Source organism: Thamnophis elegans, chromosome 12, assembly GCF_009769535.1.
Source record: "Thamnophis elegans isolate rThaEle1 chromosome 12, rThaEle1.pri, whole genome shotgun sequence".
Classification (NCBI taxonomy): Eukaryota; Metazoa; Chordata; class Lepidosauria; order Squamata; family Colubridae; genus Thamnophis; species Thamnophis elegans.
The window spans coordinates 54,446,577-54,466,285 of NC_045552.1; the positions used below are offsets into that span (position 1 = coordinate 54,446,577).

A 19,709-nucleotide genomic window follows, 5' to 3' on the forward strand; every position below is an offset into this window, starting at 1 on the left:
GGTTGGCAACCTTAAACATTCAAAGAGCCACAAAGGTCCTAACCAGAAGCCTCCCCCCCTCCCCCCGTTCCAATTCTGGAGCCAACCGGAAATCCGGTTGCCCCACCGTAGTCTCCTCCTAGTGCAGCGTCCTTTTTCCTCTACCTGTCCTAACCGAAAGCCCTGTCAATTGTGGTGCCGACCGCGACAAGGAGCCGCAGCAGAGGGATGAGAGAGCCACATGCGGCTCCAGAGCCGCAGGTGCCGACCCTTGAACTAAACCAAACCTATTTAGATATCACCGCAGTGGATGAGCCTAGTCAAAAGAGGAAAACTTTCCTTCTCAAAGAGAACGGTTTCGGCCGCGTTTCCCCTTTTTGAAGCCGCGCCTAGAGACTTTGATATTGCAGTAAACATGGAGCCTCCCTCTCTGCAGAGAATTAAGCTGTGCAGCATGCTTTCCATCAAGCCTAGCTGACCCAGGAGGTTAAAAAAAAAACACAACCAAGGCTACATCTCAAGGACAATGCCTCCTCAAAACTCCCTGAAGGAATAATGAAACTGGACATCTTGGGAACCCTCTTCCCAAGAAGAGCGCCTCATCTCCTCCCTGCCGCTTGCACCATGGTGAGGTTACATTCCATACTAATTCTTATCTTTATTCTACTGTTTTATAATAAAAGTATTGCATCCTTTTTTGAAAAAAAGAGAAAGTTGTTTTGTTTCAAAGCTAGGGCCCCCATCAGTTGGGTGCGAAGAAGTATCTCTATAAAAACCACTTTTCAAACCGCTTCCAATGCTACATGAGCTAGGATTTAAAAAAAAGAAAAAGATAATAAAACCACCCACTACATTCTGCATTTCTAAGGATCAGAAATGAGATAACCTCCCGGCAGAAAATGCACACGGGGAAAGGAATCCGTGTGAAGGACGAAGTTCAGTCAAAGGATAACACAAGCGAAGGGGCAATCTTAGGAAGACAAGTTTGTATAAAAGGAAGAAGGATAGAGAAAAGGGCTGGGAAAATACAGGGAGCCTTTCTGAATGCCCACCAACCCAAAAGGGGTTGAAGGACAGGGCAGTATCTACCTACAAGGAGATATTTTCTGGTCCAGGGTCAACCTTCAGACGTTGCAATGTCCGTTCAACAGGGTCCTCAAGAGTGACATCCTGCCAAGCGCCATTAAACGAAAGGGAAATCCTACGGCCATTCCTTGGCTGGTGAGGTCCTTTACATACCACCAGCCAGTTATGGCCATTTCTCTACTGCCCGCGAGCCCCGTGGCCCGCACTGGAAAAAAGTTAGCACTGAGTTACCTAGGAACGTTGTTTAAAAAGTGCAGCGTTGAGACCAATGTCATTGCAAGTAATAAGATGTCTAAAAACGGCTGATATTAAGAAAGGGTAAAATAGAGAGGGGTGTGGTGTGATATGATAAAAATGTCCCTTAAAAATTAAAAGCAAAGAAACCAGCTAGCATTGGGGAGGCTCCTTGGTCCGTTCGCTAATCATTCTTGCGGTCTTTCTCATCCTTCGTCTCTTCTTCGTCGGAATAGACTGTCGGTTCTTCCCCATCCTTCAGCAGCTTGCCGACGTAGTGATATTTAACTGAATAAAGACAACCCACAAAATAAAAGAATGATTATTTCAATATATTTGTACTTCATATCAAATTCTACCCTCCCCAAGGAACCAACGTCGAAGCCGAAAGGAAGTGGTTTTGTTTAGGTTCCACAAAAAGTTAAGATGGCCTGCAAAGAATAGATAGTCCTTGACGTGCGGCCACAATTGTGTTTCAAATTTCTGTCGTGAAGTGAGGCGTTTGTTAGTTTTGCCCCGTTTTGCGACCTTTCTTGCCTCCGTGGTTAAGTGAATCGCTGTATTTGTTTAAATTGGTCACACGGTTGTTAAAGCGAATCTGGCTGATTCCTCATTGACTTTTTTGTCAGGCGGTCTCAAAAGACCCCGGGACACTGCAACCGTCGTAAGTACATGCCGGTTGCTAAGCGAATTTTGATCACATGATTCGCGGGGGATGCTGCAAAGGTGGTAACTTTGAAAAAGGGTCATAATCACATTTTTTCAGTGTAACTTCCAATAGTCATTAAACAAACGGTTGTAAGTCAAGGACTGCCTGTTGATTTCCCACGACCATTGAACTCTTGTGCTACTGGTTAAGCTCTTTTGGCTACAATGCTAAACAGATTTACAGATTTACCTAGATAGAGGCAGATATTTTTCTCTCTCTGGGCACAATGAGTATATATCTAGCAATAGCAATAGCAGTTAGACTTATATACCGCTTCATAGGGCTTTCAGCCCTCTCTAAGCGGTTTACAGAGTCAGCATATTGCCCCCAACAACAATCTGGGTCCTCATTTTACCCACCGGAAGGATGGAAGGCTGAGTCAACCTTGAGCCGGTGAGATTTGAACAGCCAAACTGCAGAACTGCAGTCAGCTGAAGTAGCCTGCAGTGCTGCATTTAACCACTGCGCCACCTTGGCCCTCTAATATTATATATATCTGCTGAACAAAACTCTGCACCGGTGACGGGAAGGGCATTGGGCCAGTCAACACTCAAGTTGCCCAGACTCCGATGGCACGCTTGCCGGAAGTGGCACGCAGAGCCATCTCTCCAGGCACGCCAGCCGTCGCCATTGCTCTTCCGGGTTCTGGGTTCTTCGCGCACTTCCGGAAACTGGAAGAGCAGTTCCCTGGCGCGCATGCTGGGAAGCTGAGCTTCCGGTTTCCGGAGCATGCATGCACAAAGGCCCAGTGGTTTGCCAACACTGCCCTAGGGAGCGTCTCTTCTTCCCTCTCCCAAGGCCATTTTCCACATCCCATTCCAAACCCCTGGAAAATTTTCCTTCTGTCTATCCATCTTTACAATGATGCTCCCTCTTAAAAACAAATGCATGGTGGGAAGTGGCGCTTAAGGCTGGACAAAAATTCGAAATACTTACACGTAAACTGCTGCTCCCAATCGCTCAGAGTTTCTCTCTGCGTAGCGTCCAGGTCCGAGAGATCGTCGTACTCGTCTTTCAGAGCTTCTTTATCGAGGCAGAAAGTAGCGAGGCCGCGGGAAGCGTCTCTTCCAGCGAAGATGCCGTAAGGTCCCTCTGCAGAGAACAGCCCGGGGTTACAACAAGAGCAATAGCACTCAAGACTTATATACCACTTCCAGTGCTTTTACAGCCCTCTCTAAGCGGTTTACAGAGTCAGCCTCTCGCCCCCCAACAATCCGGGTTCTCATTTGACCCACCTCGGAAGGATGGAAGGCTGAGTCAATCTTGAACCAGTCAGGATTGAACTGCTGACACTAGGCCAAGTTAGTCTGCAATATTGCATTCTAATCACTGGGAAGGAAAGGAAAGGAAAGGAAAGGAAAGGAAAGGAAGGAAGGAAGGAAGGAAGGAAGGAAGGAAGAAGGAAAGAAAGAAGGAAGGGCAATACCACTTAGACTTATACCACGTCACAATGCTTCACAGCCCTCTCTAAATGGTTTAGAGTCAGCATATTGTCCCCAACAATCCGGGTAATCATTTTTACGCACCTCGGAAGGATGGAAGGATAGGTCAACCTTGATCTGGGATGGATGAATGGATAGGTGAGGGAGGGAGGGAAGGAATGAGGGAAGGAAGGAAGGAAGGGCAAAGCACTCCACTTAAGACTTATATACCACATCACAATGCTTCACAGCCCCCTCTAAGCAGTTTACAGAGTCAGCCTTTTTTGCCCCTAACAATCTGGATCATTTGACCCACCTCGGAAGGCTGAGTCAACCTGGAGCCTGGTGAGATTCGAACTGCCAAATTGCAGGCAGCCAGCAGTCAGCAGAAGTAGCCTGCAGTACTGCACTCTAACCACTGCGCCAGAACGGGGGCATTCCTGTCCCTACTTTGAAAGTCTTGTTACATTTGGATCCTCAAAATTTAAACAGACCTAACATTTCTGCAGGGTTATTTCTAAAGGCTGCAATTTTGACGGACTTTAAACAGTAAACGTAAATCAGTAACTTTGCTCCTTCTTACAAATTGTTGCTGGGGTTGGGAAATGTCAAAATGGGCTAAAATGGGATAAAACTACTGGCCTTTCATCCCCCGCCGCCCTGTTGTAAGTCGATGGCTACCTATACCTCCTTCCTATTTTACTAAGCATAGCGAAGAAAATTACTGAAGTGGGCAAGGGATGATCGAGGGATGTTTCTTGCACAGTTGCTGTTCTGAATTACTTTTTTTTTCTTTTCTCTCGCTCTCTTCTTTTTCCTTTTTTAAGTAGGTGACATGATTAGAAGTTAGGTAAGAAAGAAAGGGAAAGGTTTTTTTTAAAAAAATAAAGGGTGGTATGATGAAAAGCTAGAGTAAGCGATAGTCACAAGAAAAGGGGGAACATTAGTGCAGATCAGGGGTCGGCAACCTTAAACACTCAAAGAGCCAAAAAGGTCCAAACTGGAAGCCCCCCCCCCCCCGTTCGATTCTGGAGCCGACTGGAAGTCTGGTTCCCCCCACCATAGAGTCTCTTCCTAGCACAGCATCCTTTTTCCTCTGCTGACCAGAAGTCCGGTCCAACCACCACCATAGAATCTCTTCCTAGCACGGCGTCCTTTTTTCTTCTGCTGACCAGAAGTTTGCCCCCCCCCCACATAGAGTCTAGAGTCTCTTCCTAGCATGGCTCCTTTTTCTTCTGCTGACCAGAAGTTGCCCACCACCACCACCATAGAGTCCTCCTAGCACGGCCTTTTTCCTCTGCTGACGTCACGAAGTCCTCCGCTGACCGTCCGGTCCCCGCCCCACCACCATAGAGTCTCTTCCTAGCCGGGCATCCTTTTTCCTCTACCTGTGCTAACCGAAAGCCCCATTAATTGTGGAGCTGACCGGAAAACCCGTCCCTTGCCTAGTCTCCCCTTCGGTGCACCGTGCTCCACCCCCTACAACCAGAAGCTCCTCTCAAAACTGTGGTGCTGACCGGCGACAGGGAGCCGCAGCAGAGGGATGAAAGAGCCACATGAGGCTCCGGAGCCGCAGCTTGCCAACCCCTTGTGTAGACCTTTTATGACAAAATGAAGTAATGACAAGATAAAAGTGGAATAATTGAATAACTATACATTTATATCTATGCCTTCTTATTAGAAATATATCAGCGTTGAAAGCAAGAATCATGATCAATTTGATTAGCTTTATTGTATTAGAACGTTGACACTCAGGTGCCACGCTGTTCACGCATTGATTGATATTCTGATTTTAAAAAAAAACAACTCGGGGGGGGGGGGAAATGCAATCTGTAACGTTAAGCAAATTAAACAAGGGGATTTTTATTAAGCGCTAACAACTGAAACAATAGAGAATGTATAAAATTTAGTTTTAAAAGGCCTTGTTGCAAGAAAGAACACCAATGACGCACTTCTCGAATTCGGGTTAGAAGCCTTTAGCTTTGTGAAGATTAGGCTATCAACAAGGCCGTGCAATCAGCCAGATGTTTAGACTGCATCTGGCCTTTTTTATCCACTCTGGAGCCTTTCTTTTGTGATTATGGTTCACAGTAACGAAATCGTGGCAACCCAGGTGGGATAGAAAGATACTTCGAATAGTTTGCAAGGTTCGGTAAACATCTCAAGAGGAAGGAACGGAGAAACCTGTTTGGCCAAAGCCAGGTGAGGTGGTTTGCCAAGAGCAGTTCTGGTTTTGTTGCTCCTAATCTCTGAAAGGAGAACCGGAGGGGGTGGGCGGGGAGTGGGGTGGGGGCCCCTTCGAGGCAAAGCTGTTTGGCCTTGTGCAATGCGCAACTTCCCTCCTCCCACAGGCCAAGGGAGCTGAAGGCGGAGTGGCGAAAGGCAGTTCTTTGGCACAACACAAAGGACAACGTTGCAGCCTTCTTAAAACCTGGGGGATAATCCCCCTCCGAGAACAGGTCCTGCTGGTTTCCATTTGAGATGGAAATTGGAGGGGGCAGGCAGGCGGGCTTGCTTGGCAACAGCGCCTGGCCCAGAACGGCCGGTTTCCTGCATGCACCCGTCCTAAATTATATATTTAACCGTGTGAATACTCTTTAACGGGGAGGCCCACCATTTCCATTTTCCGTGGTTGCCCATGGAACAATCCACGCTTATCTCTCCATTTCCACTTTCTGTGGTTGTCATGGAACAATCCACGCTTATCTCTCCATTTCCACTTTCCGTGGTTGCCCATGGAACAATCCACGCTTATCTCTCCCATTTCCACTTTCTGTGGTTGCCCATGGAACAACCCACGCTTATCTCCCATTTCCACTTTCCGTAATTGCCCATGGAACAATCCACGCTTCCGTGATTTCCCGTTCCCAGGGAAAGGAGATCACTCCCTGCTACTCCACCCGGAACCCGTTGGGTTGATTCACACAACCACAAAGGTTCAAAGGCACCTCGTGGTTGTGCCAAGAACACAGCGATCACTACCTGAAGGAAGACGCTCCCTGACTGATTTCAGGCTGCCTGAGAAGCTTTTGTCCTGTGGCTTTTCGATATTAAATGCTCGTTCCCGAGCAACGGCAGATCAGATCACAGCCATAAATATTTATGGGGAAACGCGAGCCACTGGATTGGATCACATGCACGCACCCACACCCACACACAAGAGCCTTCCTTGGGTTTGTTCCTGGCTGCCTAAACATCACAACGGGGTCTCAAACGCAGGACGGCAACCGAAGTCTTTGGCACTTTAGTTTTTCAACTTTGGCCCTGCAGCTTTTGAATTCAGACTTGTTCCAAAATTAAACCCTGGATCCAACTAAATAGTATAGGTTCTCTGGCTTGAGCAGGGGGCTGAACTAGAAGACATCCAAGGTCTCTTTCAGCTTCTATTCTATTCTATTCCATTCCATTCCAAATCTGGATTTCATCAAGGCTTAGTCTGAAAAAGTGCCTTCAGATTATAGCCCTGCCTTGGGCCTATTAGCCAGAAATGGCAATAGCAATAGCTCTTAGACTTATATACCGCTTCACAGTCCTCTCTAAGCGGTTTACAGAGTCAGCATATTGCCCCCAACAACAATCTGGCTCCTCATTTTACCCACCTCGGAAGGATGGAAGGCTGAGTCAACCTTCAGCCTAGTGAGATTCGAACTGCCAAATTGCAGGCAGCCGGCAGAAGTAAAATAGAGAGAAATGACTCCAATAAATCTCTCTCTAAAACTGATTTACTCCCAGTTCCCAGTGTTCATGTAATTATGCTTTGCTAATTTGGAAAAATTACTATGAACTACCCAGGTTCTTAAACTTATAGGAGGAAAGCTATATAGTAGCCAAAAACAATGGGTTAAATTGGACTTTTCAGTTTATTATCTATCTTATTTGTAACCTGCCTTTATTTTTTATAAATAAACCAAGGCAGTGAACAACCTAATTCTTTCTTTCTTTCTTTCTTTCTTCCTTCCTTCCTTCCTTCCTTCCTTCCTTCCTTCCTATTTTCCCCATAGCAACAATCCTTTGAAGTGGGTTGGGCTGAGGGGGGGGGAGGAGGGAAGGGACTGGTCCCAGGTCACCCAGCTGGTTTTCATGCCTAAGGCAGGACTAGAACTCCCAGTCTCCTAGTCTGAAGCCTTCACCACTAGAGCCAACTAGCTTTCCAGCTGACACATTTTATTGATTTAGAAAATTATATTGCTGCCTATTTGCACATGGCGACTTAAGGTAGGTTCCCCTTGCACACATGTTCCCAACTCTAGGGGCAGTGCTCATCTCTGTTTCAAAGCCCAAGAGCCCAGAGCTGTCCGAAGATGTCTCCGGGATCATGTGGTCGGCATGACTCAGCGCGAAGGCGCACAGAACACTGTTCCCTTCCCACCAAGGTGGTTCCTATTTTTCTGCTTGCATTTGTTTTACGTGCTTTCGAACTTGGCAGAAGCTGGGACAAGTTACGGGGGCTCACTCCGTTACACGGCGCTAGGGATTCGAACCGCCAAACTGCCGACCTTTCTGATCGACAAGCTCTGCGTCTTAGCCACCCTTTCAAAGGTGGCTTGCAAGGATATAAAAACCATATAAAAGAAATAAGTAGAAAAAGAAAATAATAAACCCCCACCCATTATTAAAAGGCAGATCCTATCGGGCTCCTGATATATTGACTGTGATATTAAGTTCTATGGACATTTTAGACATCAAAAAATTTCCTAAACTCTCGCCGAGTTATTATCTCTGCCCTCTTGCACAACAAACTTGGAAATGCTTTCTCGGGCCAGAGTCCATTTTCCAACCAGGCCAGAGTTTGGAAGTGACATCTTCAAAGCAACTCTGCAAAAACTATGCCTGGATTATTATTATTATTATTATTGACTATTCATTTGCACAAGAGTTTCAACCTCCAAGGGCACCTTCCTATCTCGTCCTTTGCAGGAAAGGCTGGTAAATTCTGCATGGCTGGATGTGCCTAATGTGTGTGTGTGTTTGTGTATTACCTGGCCCGTGAAAATTTCAAACACAAAAAAAATGGCCTTAGACAGACAGCAGGGAGCAGAAAGAGGTGTGTGTGTGTGTGTGTCAAAGTCTAATCTTGTTCTTAAAGAGTAATCTGAAAACCATCTCATGTTAGTGACATTGACCTATCCCACCTGATTAGGCAGAGAAAGTATGTTGCAGATCCCGTCTAAAAGAATTTCTACTGGCAGGATCTGGGAAGGGAGCATTCTCTGCTCTTGTCCCAAAAGTGAGGCTGGACCCCCCACTCTTCTGGCGTTCCACAACAGCGCCCAGGCCTGGCTCTGCCCTTTGATCTGGTGTGTGGTGTGCGCGTGCGCACTGTAAAAGAATGCTATGCAACCACGGGGGTGATTGGTGGCTTGAAGGAGCCCCCTCCGCCTCTTTCGACCATCTTAAATTCCAGTTTTTTACATTCTATTTTAATTCTCTTTCTGGCAGCGTGGTTTTTCTATTGCTAAAACGCCCGGAGCTGCTTAGCTGCGGAAAAAGGGCGGGTAGAAATCTGATAATGAAAAGAAACCAGAGATTGGATCCTAGATACACCCCACTAAATACTTCTAGCCTAACAGCAAATCCTCAAATCCAAAGGAATTGACTTCATACTCTGAAACTCTCCCTCGGCATAAATCCCCACCCCCACCCAGGAATCGGATTGCAAGTTTGGGGATCCTTTCTGGGCCTTTTCTGGCTGACTGCAAGTTTGGGGATCCTTTCTGGGCCTTTCTGGCTGACTGCAAGTTTGGGGATCCTTTCTGGCTAACTGCAAGTTAGGAAATCCTCTTTGGGCCTTTTCTGGCTGATTGCAAGTTTGGGGATCGTTCCTGAGCCTTTACTGGCTGATAGCAAGTTTAGGGATCCTTTCTGGCTGACTGCAAGTTAGGAGATCCTCTGTGGGCCTTTTCTGGCTGATTGCAAGTTTAGGGATCCTTTCGGGCTGACTGCAAGTTAGGAGATCCTCTCTGGGCTTTTTCTGGCTGATAGCAAGTTTAGGGATCTTTTCGGGCTGACTGCAAGTTAGGAGATCCTCTCTGGGCCTTTTCTGGCTGATTGCAAGTTTGGGGATCGTTCCTGAGCCTTTACTGGCTGATAGCAAGTTTAGGGATCCTTTCTAGCTGACTGCAAGTTAGGAGATCCTCTCTGGGCCTTTTCTGGCTGATAGCAAGTTTAGGGATCCTTTCTGGCTGACTGCAAGTTAGGAGATCCTCTTTGGGCTTTTTCTGGCTGATTGCAAGCTTAGGGATCCTTTCTGGCTGACTGCAAGTTAGGAGATCCTCTCTGGGCCTTTTCTGGCTGATTGTAAGTTTGGGGATCCTTTCGGGCTGACTGCAAGTTAGGAGATCCTCTCTGGGCCCTTTCTCACGGATTGCAAGTTTGGGGACCCTTTCTGGCTGACTGCTAGTTAGGAGATCCTCTCTGGGCCTTTTCTGGCTGATTGCAAGTTTGGGGATCCTTTCGGGCTGACTGCAAGTTAGGAGATCCTCTCTGGGCCCTTTCTCACGGATTGCAAGTTTGGGGACCCTTTCTGGCTGACTGCTAGTTAGGAGATCCTCTCTGGGCCTTTTCTGGCTGATTGCAAGTTTGGGGATCCTTTCGGGCTGACTGCAAGTTAGGAAATCCTCTCTGGGCCTTTTCTGGCTGATTGCAAGTTGGGGATCCATTCTGGCTGATTGCAAGTTAGAAGATCCGCTCTGGACCTTTTCTGGCTGATTGCAATTTTGGGGATCCTTCCTGGGCCTTTTCTGGCTGATTGTAAGTTGGGGGATCCTTTCTGGCTGACTGCAAGTTGGGGGATCCTCTCTGGGGCTTCCCGGGGCCAATGGGTGTCAGCCTCTTTCCCTCCCCCCCCCCCCACTCCCGGGGCTCTCAGCGGCGCTCCCGTGCGCGCCCGGCTACCCTTTGGGGCTGAAGGCGGCTGCGGGGGGGGGAGGGCTGATGCTCACCGGGCCCGTAGAACTTCCGTCCGCGGCTGACGTCGAAGACCTTCCCGTTGATGGCCATGAGGATGTGCGGGTCGTTCTGGCCGTCGAAGGGGCGCAGCTGAGCCAGGGTGAAGTCGCGGCGCTTGAGCTTCGGCGGCGGCGGCGGCTCCTCTTCGCCCTCGGGCTGGGCGCGCGGCCGGTCCCGCGCACGATCTGGTAGAGCAGGAAGAGGCAGAGGCCCAGCAGGCTCAGGTTGAGCGGCGAGCTGACGATCTCCATCAGCAAGCCCGGGCTGGCGGCCTCCGAGCCTTCCGCCGCCGCCGCCCCGCCGCCCGCGCCTGCCTCGTCCACCGCCATGGCCCCGGCCTTTGCGCGCGATGCGGCTGCTTTGGATCGCGGAGGAAGAGGAGGAGGCTGCTGCTGCTGCTGCTCTTGCAGGATGGAGACCGGAGGCTGGGCGAGCTGGACCCCGGAGGAGGAGGAGGAGGAGGAGGAGGAGGAGAACCGGGGCGGTGCGCAAGGAGAGGCGGGCCGGCTGGGTGGAGAGATGGAGAGAGGCGGCGCGCGCGGCCGGTGCCCGGGGCGCGTTGCGCAATCGGAGATCGCCCGGAGGAGGGGATCCACCCACCCGCCTGGCCTTGGCTGCTGACCTGCTGGCTCTTGTTATCCGCCGAGATTGGAAAAGGGATCGGATGGGCGATGCAACCTCGGATTCAGTTTTGCAGCTGGCTTGGAGTTTCTTTAGGGCCCCCCCCCCACCAGAAGTCGGAGGTCTTTAGGATAGGATAGGATAGGATAAATTAGATAGGAAAAGAAATAGAATGAAATAGAAATAATAGAATAGTGTAGAATAGAAGAACAGAACAGAGTAGTAGAATAGACTAGAAGAACAGTAATAGAATAGAACAGAGTAGAATAGAGTAGAATAGAAAAACAAAGTAGAATAGAAGATAGTAGAATAGAATAGAAGAACAGTAGAATAGAAGAGAATAGAATAGAAGAACAGAGTAAAGTAGAATAGAATAGAATAGAATAGAAGAACAGAGTAGAATAGAAGAGAATAGAATAGAAGAACAGAGTAAAGTAGAATAGAAAGAATAGAATAGAAGAACCGAGTAGAATAGAACAGAGTAGAATATTTTTGGTATTTGGTATTTATTAGTATTTATAGGCCACCCTTTTCCCTGAGGGGACTCAGGGCGGCTTACATAAAATGGGGAAGGAGGGTACAGACAATAGACACAAGACAGTACATAAAAGTAAAAATAGTAAACAACATTCATTCATCATTCGGGTGGGGGCAGATTATCTTTATCCCCAGGCCTGACGGGATAGCCAGGTCTTAAGGGCTGTGCGGAAGGTCTGGAGGGTGGTGAGGGTACGAATCTCCACGGGGAGATCGTTCCAAAGGGTCGGAGCTGCTACTGAAAAGGCTCTCCTCCGTGTGGTTGCCAGTCGACACTGACTGGCGGATGGAATTCGGAGGAGGCCTACTCTGTGCGATCTAATTGGTCGCAGGGAGGTAATTGGCAGGAGGCGGTCTCTCAAGTACGCAGATCCACTACCATGGAGGGCTTTGTGCGTGACAAGTAGCACCTTGAAGCGCACCCGGAGATCGACAGGTAGCCAGCGCAGCTCGCGGAGGATGGGTGTTATGTGGGTGAACCGAGGTGCACCCACAATCGCTCGCGCGGCCGCATTCTGGACTAGCTGAAGTCGCCGGATGCTCTTCAAGGGCAGCCCCATGTAGAGCACATTGCAGTATTCCAGCCTAGAGGTCACAAGGGCCCGAGTGACTGTTGTGAGGGCCTCCCGATTCAGGTAGGGTCGCAACTGGCGCACCAGGCGAACCTGGGCAAATGCCCCCCTGGTCACAGCCGTCAGATGGTGGTCGAAAGTCAGCTGTGGATCCAGGAGGACTCCCAAGTTGCGAACCCTCTCTGAGGGGTATAAAATTTGACCCCCCGCCTGAGCGATGGAACACTGGTCGAATTTTTGGGAGGGAAACACAACAGCCACTCGGTCTGTATAGAATAGAATAGAAGAACAGGACAGAGTAAAATAGAATAGAATAGAATAACAGTAGAATAGAATAGAAGAGTAGAATAGAATAGAAGATAGTAGAATAGAAGAGAATAGAATAGAATAGAAGATAGTAGAATAGAAGAGAATAGAATAGAATAGAAGAGTAGAATAGAATAGAAGAGTAGAGCAGAGTAGAAGAGTAGAATAGAAGAGAATAGAATAGAAGAGTAGAGTAGAATAGAATAGTAGAGAACTGAGGCCTTTTATCTGTGCTGCTAGAGAAGACTCCTGCGAGTCCCTAGGACTGCAAGGCCATCCAACCCGTCAGTCCTAGAGGAGATCAACCCTGACTGCTCTTTAGAAGGCCAGATCCTGAAGAGAAAACTCAAAGACTTTGGCCACCTAATGAGAAGGAAGGATTCCCTGGAGAAGAGCCTCGTGCTGGGAACGATGGAGGGCAGAAGAAGAAGAAGGGCGACAGAGAAGGAGGTGGCTGGATGGAGTCCCCGAAGCAGTCGGCCTGAGCTTCAATGAACTCCAGAGGATGGTAGAGGACAGGAAGGCCTGGAGGAATCTTGTCCATGGGGTTGTGATCGGTTGGACACAACTTCGCAACTTACAACAATAAGAATAGAACAGAACAAAATAACAGAGAAGTGACCTTGGAGGTCTTCTAGTCCAACCCCTTGCCGAGGCAGGAAACCCTAATACCATTTCAGACAAATGGTTATCCAACCCCTTCTTAAAAACCTGCTTTATATTTTCAAAAGATTAATACTCAGGTTCTGTTCGGACCCCGTGGGGACAATATGTTTGCTTGTTAAGCAATAATATCAATAATGGAGACTACTTTTAGCTCAGGGCTGAGATGAGGGCTTTCTGAGCTTGGTGCGGACATCTCACGGCCCAACTGGGTAACATCATCAGGGCTTGCAAGGCACCAAATCTTCATATTGCGGTTGAAGATAGTCGATTCCCTTCCTTCGAATTAAAATTTTAAATAAACCAGGGTAAAACGTTTAATCTACAACGATGTTGCTCGGAGTTATTCTTTGAGTTGGGCGGCCCTACTGGTGTTGTAAGCGAATGAATGAATACATTTTTTTTACTCCGAACTCACCTCATCTGCTTGATGTGACCGGCCCTGTTGCAATCAAACCTGATTGGCAACATTAGAACTATCAGAGTGAACATCTGCAAACTCTCTCCATGCAATTCTCTTCGAGGCTTTTGCAATATCGATCCCATAACCACCTCAAGGCTGTTTTAAGTTGACCTCAATAATGGGAACAACAAAATGCCTTTCCATGAGAATTTAGGGGAGTGACCCTATTAACCTGCCCCATTCGTGCTGGGCCCTGAAGGATCCCTTTCCATTTTAGTTGCGAAGTCGTCTCCGGCCTGTTGCAACCAGCGGTGTGTTCCTACTGGTTTGGGATCGGTTAAGCCGAACTGGTAGTGATTTGGCAGCCTGGGTCACTGCTTGCCACGCCTCCGAACAGGTTCTCCAGGCGGCGCCATCTTGTTTTTGGCTTTTGCGCATGTGCAGAACAATTTTTGTTGAACTGCATGCATGCACAGCACGCTTTGAGTGTATGTGTGGCGTGGCCATGAATGAACTGGCAATAATGCCTACTGGAATCCACCCCCTGATCACGACCCCATGGGCAATGTTCCTCCAGGCCTTCCTGTCCTCTGCCATCCTCTGGAGTCCATTGAAGCTCACGCCAATTGCTTCGGTGACTTCATCCAGCCACCTCCTTCTCTGCCGTCCCTTCTTCTTCTTTTGCCTTCCATCGTTCTGTTGAAAGAAATGTCCTTCTGGGTTCAGCTCCAAGTGGGGAAAAAGACACTGGAGACATGGAGGCTGCTTGGAAAGATGGTTTATTGTTGGACAGGGCCACATGGCTTGAGCCCTGAACAGAAAAGGTGATCACATGCTTCAATGTTGGTGGAGAAGAAGAGAAGGGCTGAGGGAGGGGCTTGCTAGGCTTTTTATACCCTGTTTAGTCCCACCTCTCTGTTTCCTGTTCCTGTGTAAGAAATGTATTCTGATTGGTTGTCAGACTCCCATGGTTCCATGCAGGGGGCTACTCTCTAGGCAGTGATGAGTCCAGGTATAGATGAGTTCTCAGATACCATGTGGAGAGTTGAGTAATATCCCTTCCCCTGCAGCTGCAGTGGGGAAGTCTTTATTATGTAAAGTGGGCTAGCCTGGCCTTCTCAATGGCCTATTGACAAAGTGTGGATGGGCAGGAAGCTACAGGAAACTATTCTGTCTTTTAAAGCATGTTTCTTTCTTTTCACATCCAGAGAAATATTCTGCCTTTTCAATATTTCCTATATTTCAATTTTTCTGGGAGGGGGCTGGGTGATAACTTCCCACAGTTCCCAGCATGAGGTTCTTCTCCAGGGAGTCCTTCCTTCTCATTAGGTGGCCAAAGTCTTTGAGTTTTCTCTTCAGGATCTGGCCTTCTAAAGAGCAGTCAGGGTTGATCTCCTCTAGGACTGACCGGTTTGATCACCTTGCAGTCCAAGGGACTTGCAGGAGTCTCCTCCAGCACCTTCTCCAGCACTTCTCAATTTTCACATACCTATTTTCTTTTTCTAGTTTAGTCTCCCCCTCCTCCCCAGTTACCTGTTTATCCAGTAGTTGCACTCATGGATGTAAAAAAAAAACAACCACGATTATAAATCTAAATGCGGCTTTTCTGGACCCCTCGCGATATGTGAAAGCTGCCAAAATGTGAGTTGCTGTGATTGTGGCAGCGTAGAAATGTGTTTAGTAAATCAATAAAATATGTAAATGTTCCTTGGCACTCACCCTATTTATTTATTGAGATGAATTCAAATCAGTACAAATCAGTGTGAATTTATTTGCTACCTGTCTCGTAGCAAATGACTCTGTTCGCATATCCCTTGCCCTGTTTTGAAACATTTACCATATTTTAATTTTTTTTTTTAATGAACACAAAACTAGCCTATAGCTCAGGGGTCTTCAAACTTTTTGAACAAGGGGCTGATTCAGTCTCTCACAGTGGGGGGGGGGGACTGGCTGGGTGGGCGTGGCTAGGTGGTCCTGTGACTGGGTGGGCGTGGCCAATTTAGCAGTCCTTTTTACCTTTGTCCCTGCTGTACTCAATCCAAGGAATCTATTTACTTAAGACCGCCCCGCCCCTCCCCAAAGGGAAAAAGAGCACAAACTTTCTTGCCACTTGCCTAACTTTATGACAACAGCATCTTCAGGCTCCTTAAAATAGGCCATTAAAAAAAGAACAAAACAAACAGGATTTCCTTCAAAATAACTCCTATATAACTCATATATTTCAGATGACCTCACAATAAACCAGACTGAGAACTGCACCGATTAAGACTGCAACTAAAAGCCCCAAGATGGGCATTGAGGCACATTGTAAGCAGGTGGAAGAAGGCGAGAATCAAAACACACACACACACACACACACACACACACCCAGCCTCCAGTGGTGAATTAAGGAGGAATAATGGTCTCTCAGACTGTTGGGCTATAGTTTGAAAAGAAAAAACATGAACAAATTTCTATGAACACGGCACATATCTTCATTTGTAATGCAAAAAAAACCAAAACAACAACGATGAAATAATACAATATTTAAAATGAAGAACAAGGTTAACCAACATAAATTTAGTACTAATTCAATGGGAAGTGCTTATTTGGGATTACAGGGCTAAAGGTCTTGTAAGCCTGGAGGAGAATTCACAAACTGATTTGCTTTTTGCCACACTTGTGCAGGTGTCATATACACGCATGAATATCTACCAAAATTGTTCAGGGACCAATTTGGTGGTTGTATTTTATTGTTGGAAGAAACGTCCTTCTGGGTTCGGCTCCAAGTGGGGAAAAAGACACTGGAGACATGGAGGCTGCTTGGAAAGATGGTTTTAATGGTGGACAGGCTTGAAGTCCTGAACAGAAAAGGGGGAATCACGTGCTTCCAGATGTTGGGTGAAAAAGAAAAGGGAGAGCGAGATGCTGAAAGTTTCTGGTTTTATGCCTCTCTGGCCTTTGATCTTGATCTTGTATTCAGATTGATTGTCAGACTCCCATGGGGCCATACAGGGGCAACCCTCTACGCTGTGAATCCACATCTGGTTGAGCATTGCTTCTTCCCAGGTGCCCTGTGGTGAGATGGGTAAAGGGCTAATACAAGTAGGGAGAGAGGCAGGCAGGCAGGCAGGTAGGCAGGAATCCATCCAATCATTAATCCAATTATGCAATCATCCAATCATCCAGGCAGGCATGAAGGCAGTAGGTGGGCAGGGAGCCAACCCACCAGCCATCAATCCATCCAATCATCCATCCATCCTGGCTGGCAGCCAGCCACCTACCCAACCACCACCCACCCATCCAAACATCCATCCAATCAGCCAAACACCAGGCAGGCAGGTAGGATGATGGCAGGCTGGCAGTTAGGCAACCAGCCAGCCAGCCACCAATCCATCCATCGATCCAATCATGCTTAAAAATGGTATTTCTTGCTGTTTTTAAAAACCAAGGTTTTTTGCAACCTGAAGAGGAAAAACTCCTGACGCTGCAGTCACAAAATGAGTGCCTTTGAGGCCAATTTTTTTTTGAGCCCAAATTAAAAAAACTGAAGAGGGGATGAGGTTCGGGGTAGAATTTCATGCTTAAAAAATGGGATTTCCCCATGTATTTTTGCCAGGAAATGTACATAAGGCCGGCTCAAAAGGCGTGCCCCCTCCTAACCATACAGACCGGCTTCGAATCCAATGGCAATGTCCTTTTTGCTCTGCGAATTCATGGAGAGCTAATCCTATTGAAAACGCCTAAGATGGCCTCAATATTAATGCTATGGAATTGAAAATTATGCCATCTCCTGGCCAAAGCAGGTATTGCGATGGTAAAAAGAAACAAACGTTTTCAATGATATTTTCAGGTTATTATTGTTGAAAGAAATGTCCTTCTGGGTTCAGTTCCAAGTGGGGAAGAAGACACTGGAGACATGGAGGCTGCTTGGAAAGATGGTTTATTGTTGGACAGGGCCACATGGCTTGAGCCCTGAACAGGAAAGGGGATCACATGCTTCAATGTAGGTGGAGAAGAAGAGAAGGGCCGAGGAAGGGGCTTGCTAGGCTTTTTTATACCCTGTTTAGTCCCACCTCTCTGTTTCCTGTTCCTGTGTAAGAAATATATTCTGACTGGTTGTCAGACTCCCCTGGTGCCATGCAGGGGGCTACTCTCTAGGCTGTGATGAGTTCTCAGATGCCTTGTGGTCAGTTGAGTATATTATCATGCCTTTCTGTAGCTTCTGGTGAAGTCTTTATTATGTAAAGTGGGCTAGCCTGGCCATCTCAATGGCCCATTAGCTGGGGATGGGCAGAAAGCTATAGGCAACTATTCTGTCTTTTAAAACATGTTTCTTTTCACATCCAGAGAAATATTCCGCCTTTTCAATATTTCCTAGGATATTTCATTTTTCTGGGAGAGGGCTGGGTGATAACTTCCCACATTATCTTGCATATTTATTATTGCCTCCTTATAAATATTAATAGGGCAACAGGAAGCTGATTTGCTGAAACAGGAACGGGAAAAGAAATCCTGATTCAAAAGTTTGAAAACCAGTTTACGAAGGCCCAAGACTGCCTATTAATATTAATAAGGTTTTAATAATAATGAATAACCACCTTAAAATATCATGAATAAATTTTCTTTTGCTTGCTGCTATACCTGCCTGGGCCGCCCTTAGCGTTGAAGCCATCGTTGAACTTTTTAAAACTCAGTTTAATGTTTTTGAACCAGGATTCTTTCTTCTCTCCCTGTTTTTCGGCTCCTGGCCCTCCCGTTGCGCTATTAATATTAATACTAAGGCGTTTCATAATAAAGATACACAATAATAATCTTTAAATGCCATTAAACTAGTGTGTGTGGGGGGGTCCCTTTTGTGCCTGCTATACAGGCCTGGACCACAGGAGGGCACTGTTTTCTGTCCCTTAGCTTTATCGTATGCCTTTTTAACTCGGTTTCAGTCTTTTAAGTGGGATTCATTCTTCTCTCCGTGTTGTGACCCCTGGGCCTCCCGCTGCCGTATTAATGTTAATCGTGAGGCGTTTAATAATGATGATACTTATTAATAACACTTAATAATTAAAACCCCACCGTGACGGGAAAGTCGCCGCGCAAGGAAGTTGGGAGGAACACTAACAAGGATGGACGGGAAGTCGGCCATGATGGAGAGGTCATTTTTTTTCCCCCAAAGGCACTGGGGGACGGCCGCGTTGGACGGACAGGAAGTGCACCGTGCCGAGAAGGTCGCTGCGCAAGGAAATTGGAGGGATGATTTAAAATGGATGGAAATAGGGGGAAAGTAAGAAGAATGGACCGGAAGTCGGCCACCGCAGGAAGATTCTTTCCGAAGGCTCTGGGGGGGGGGGGGGGGGGAGGTTCGCCGTGAAGGGACAGGAAGTCCGCCATGCCGGAGAGGAAGAAGCCGACAGCCGTTCGAAGAAGGCCACCGGAAGCGGCTCTTCCCTTGCAGAGGAGCATAGAGTGGTGGTGTTTTTTTTGCTGCCGCTCTGCACTGTGGGGGCTTCGCTTCTCGGTCTGCACGGTCCTGTGCAAAAGCGAGCGATTGTCAACACGTTGCCCGCCCTCTTTTGTTTTTTTCCCCTAAGCAATAAAACGTATTAGTACCAAAAACATGTTTATCTTTTCTTTTCCTTTTCAGCACTTGGGTTGGGGACGCTGCCTTATGACGCAACGCTTCTTCCCTCTTCAGTGGCCATTCAAAGTTACAACCACATTGGGGGAAAATGTGACTTAGGGCCGATTTTCCCACGACTCAGCATCCCCATGGTCACGTGATAAAAGTTTGGTTGCTTGGCAACTGGCTGAAATGTTTACAGCAGTGTTTCTCAACCTTGGCAACTTGAAGATGTCCGGACTTCAACTCCCAGAATTCCCCAGCCAGCGAATGCTGGCTGGGGAATTCTGGGAGTTGAAGTCCGGACATCTTCAAGTTGCCAAGGTTGAGAAACACTGGTTTACAGAATGGCCGGTCTTTACACTGGTGCCCGATAATCTCTCTACCCTCTTGCCTTTTAGAAAAGATCTAAACCCCCTGACTTCATACTACTCAACCTTTTAAACCTACCCGTGGCTCTCATGGAATGGGATAGCTGTCCTTAGAAGAAATGGTGGGATGGTTTTCACTTTAGGCTTCAGAGTTTCTACTGTAGGAAGATGAATAATAGCAATAGCAGTTAGACTTATATACCGCTTCATAGGGCTTTCAGCCCTCTCTAAGCGGTTTACAGAGTCAGCATATCGCCCCCACA

The 19,709-nt window shown here is 47.4% G+C and overlaps 1 protein-coding gene across 1 annotated transcript; it reads right to left on the reverse strand.

Annotated features, from left to right (window-relative positions):
* Positions 1 to 632: 632 nt before the first annotated feature.
* On the reverse strand, positions 633 to 10,805 carry PGRMC1 (progesterone receptor membrane component 1). The gene is given in 4 exon segments (XM_032227373.1): positions 633 to 1,587; positions 2,945 to 3,100; positions 10,371 to 10,532; positions 10,535 to 10,805. Coding segments are annotated over 4 exon segments (594 nt in total). The 5' UTR covers positions 10,707 to 10,805; the 3' UTR covers positions 633 to 1,483.
* Positions 10,806 to 19,709: the final 8,904 nt, after the last annotated feature.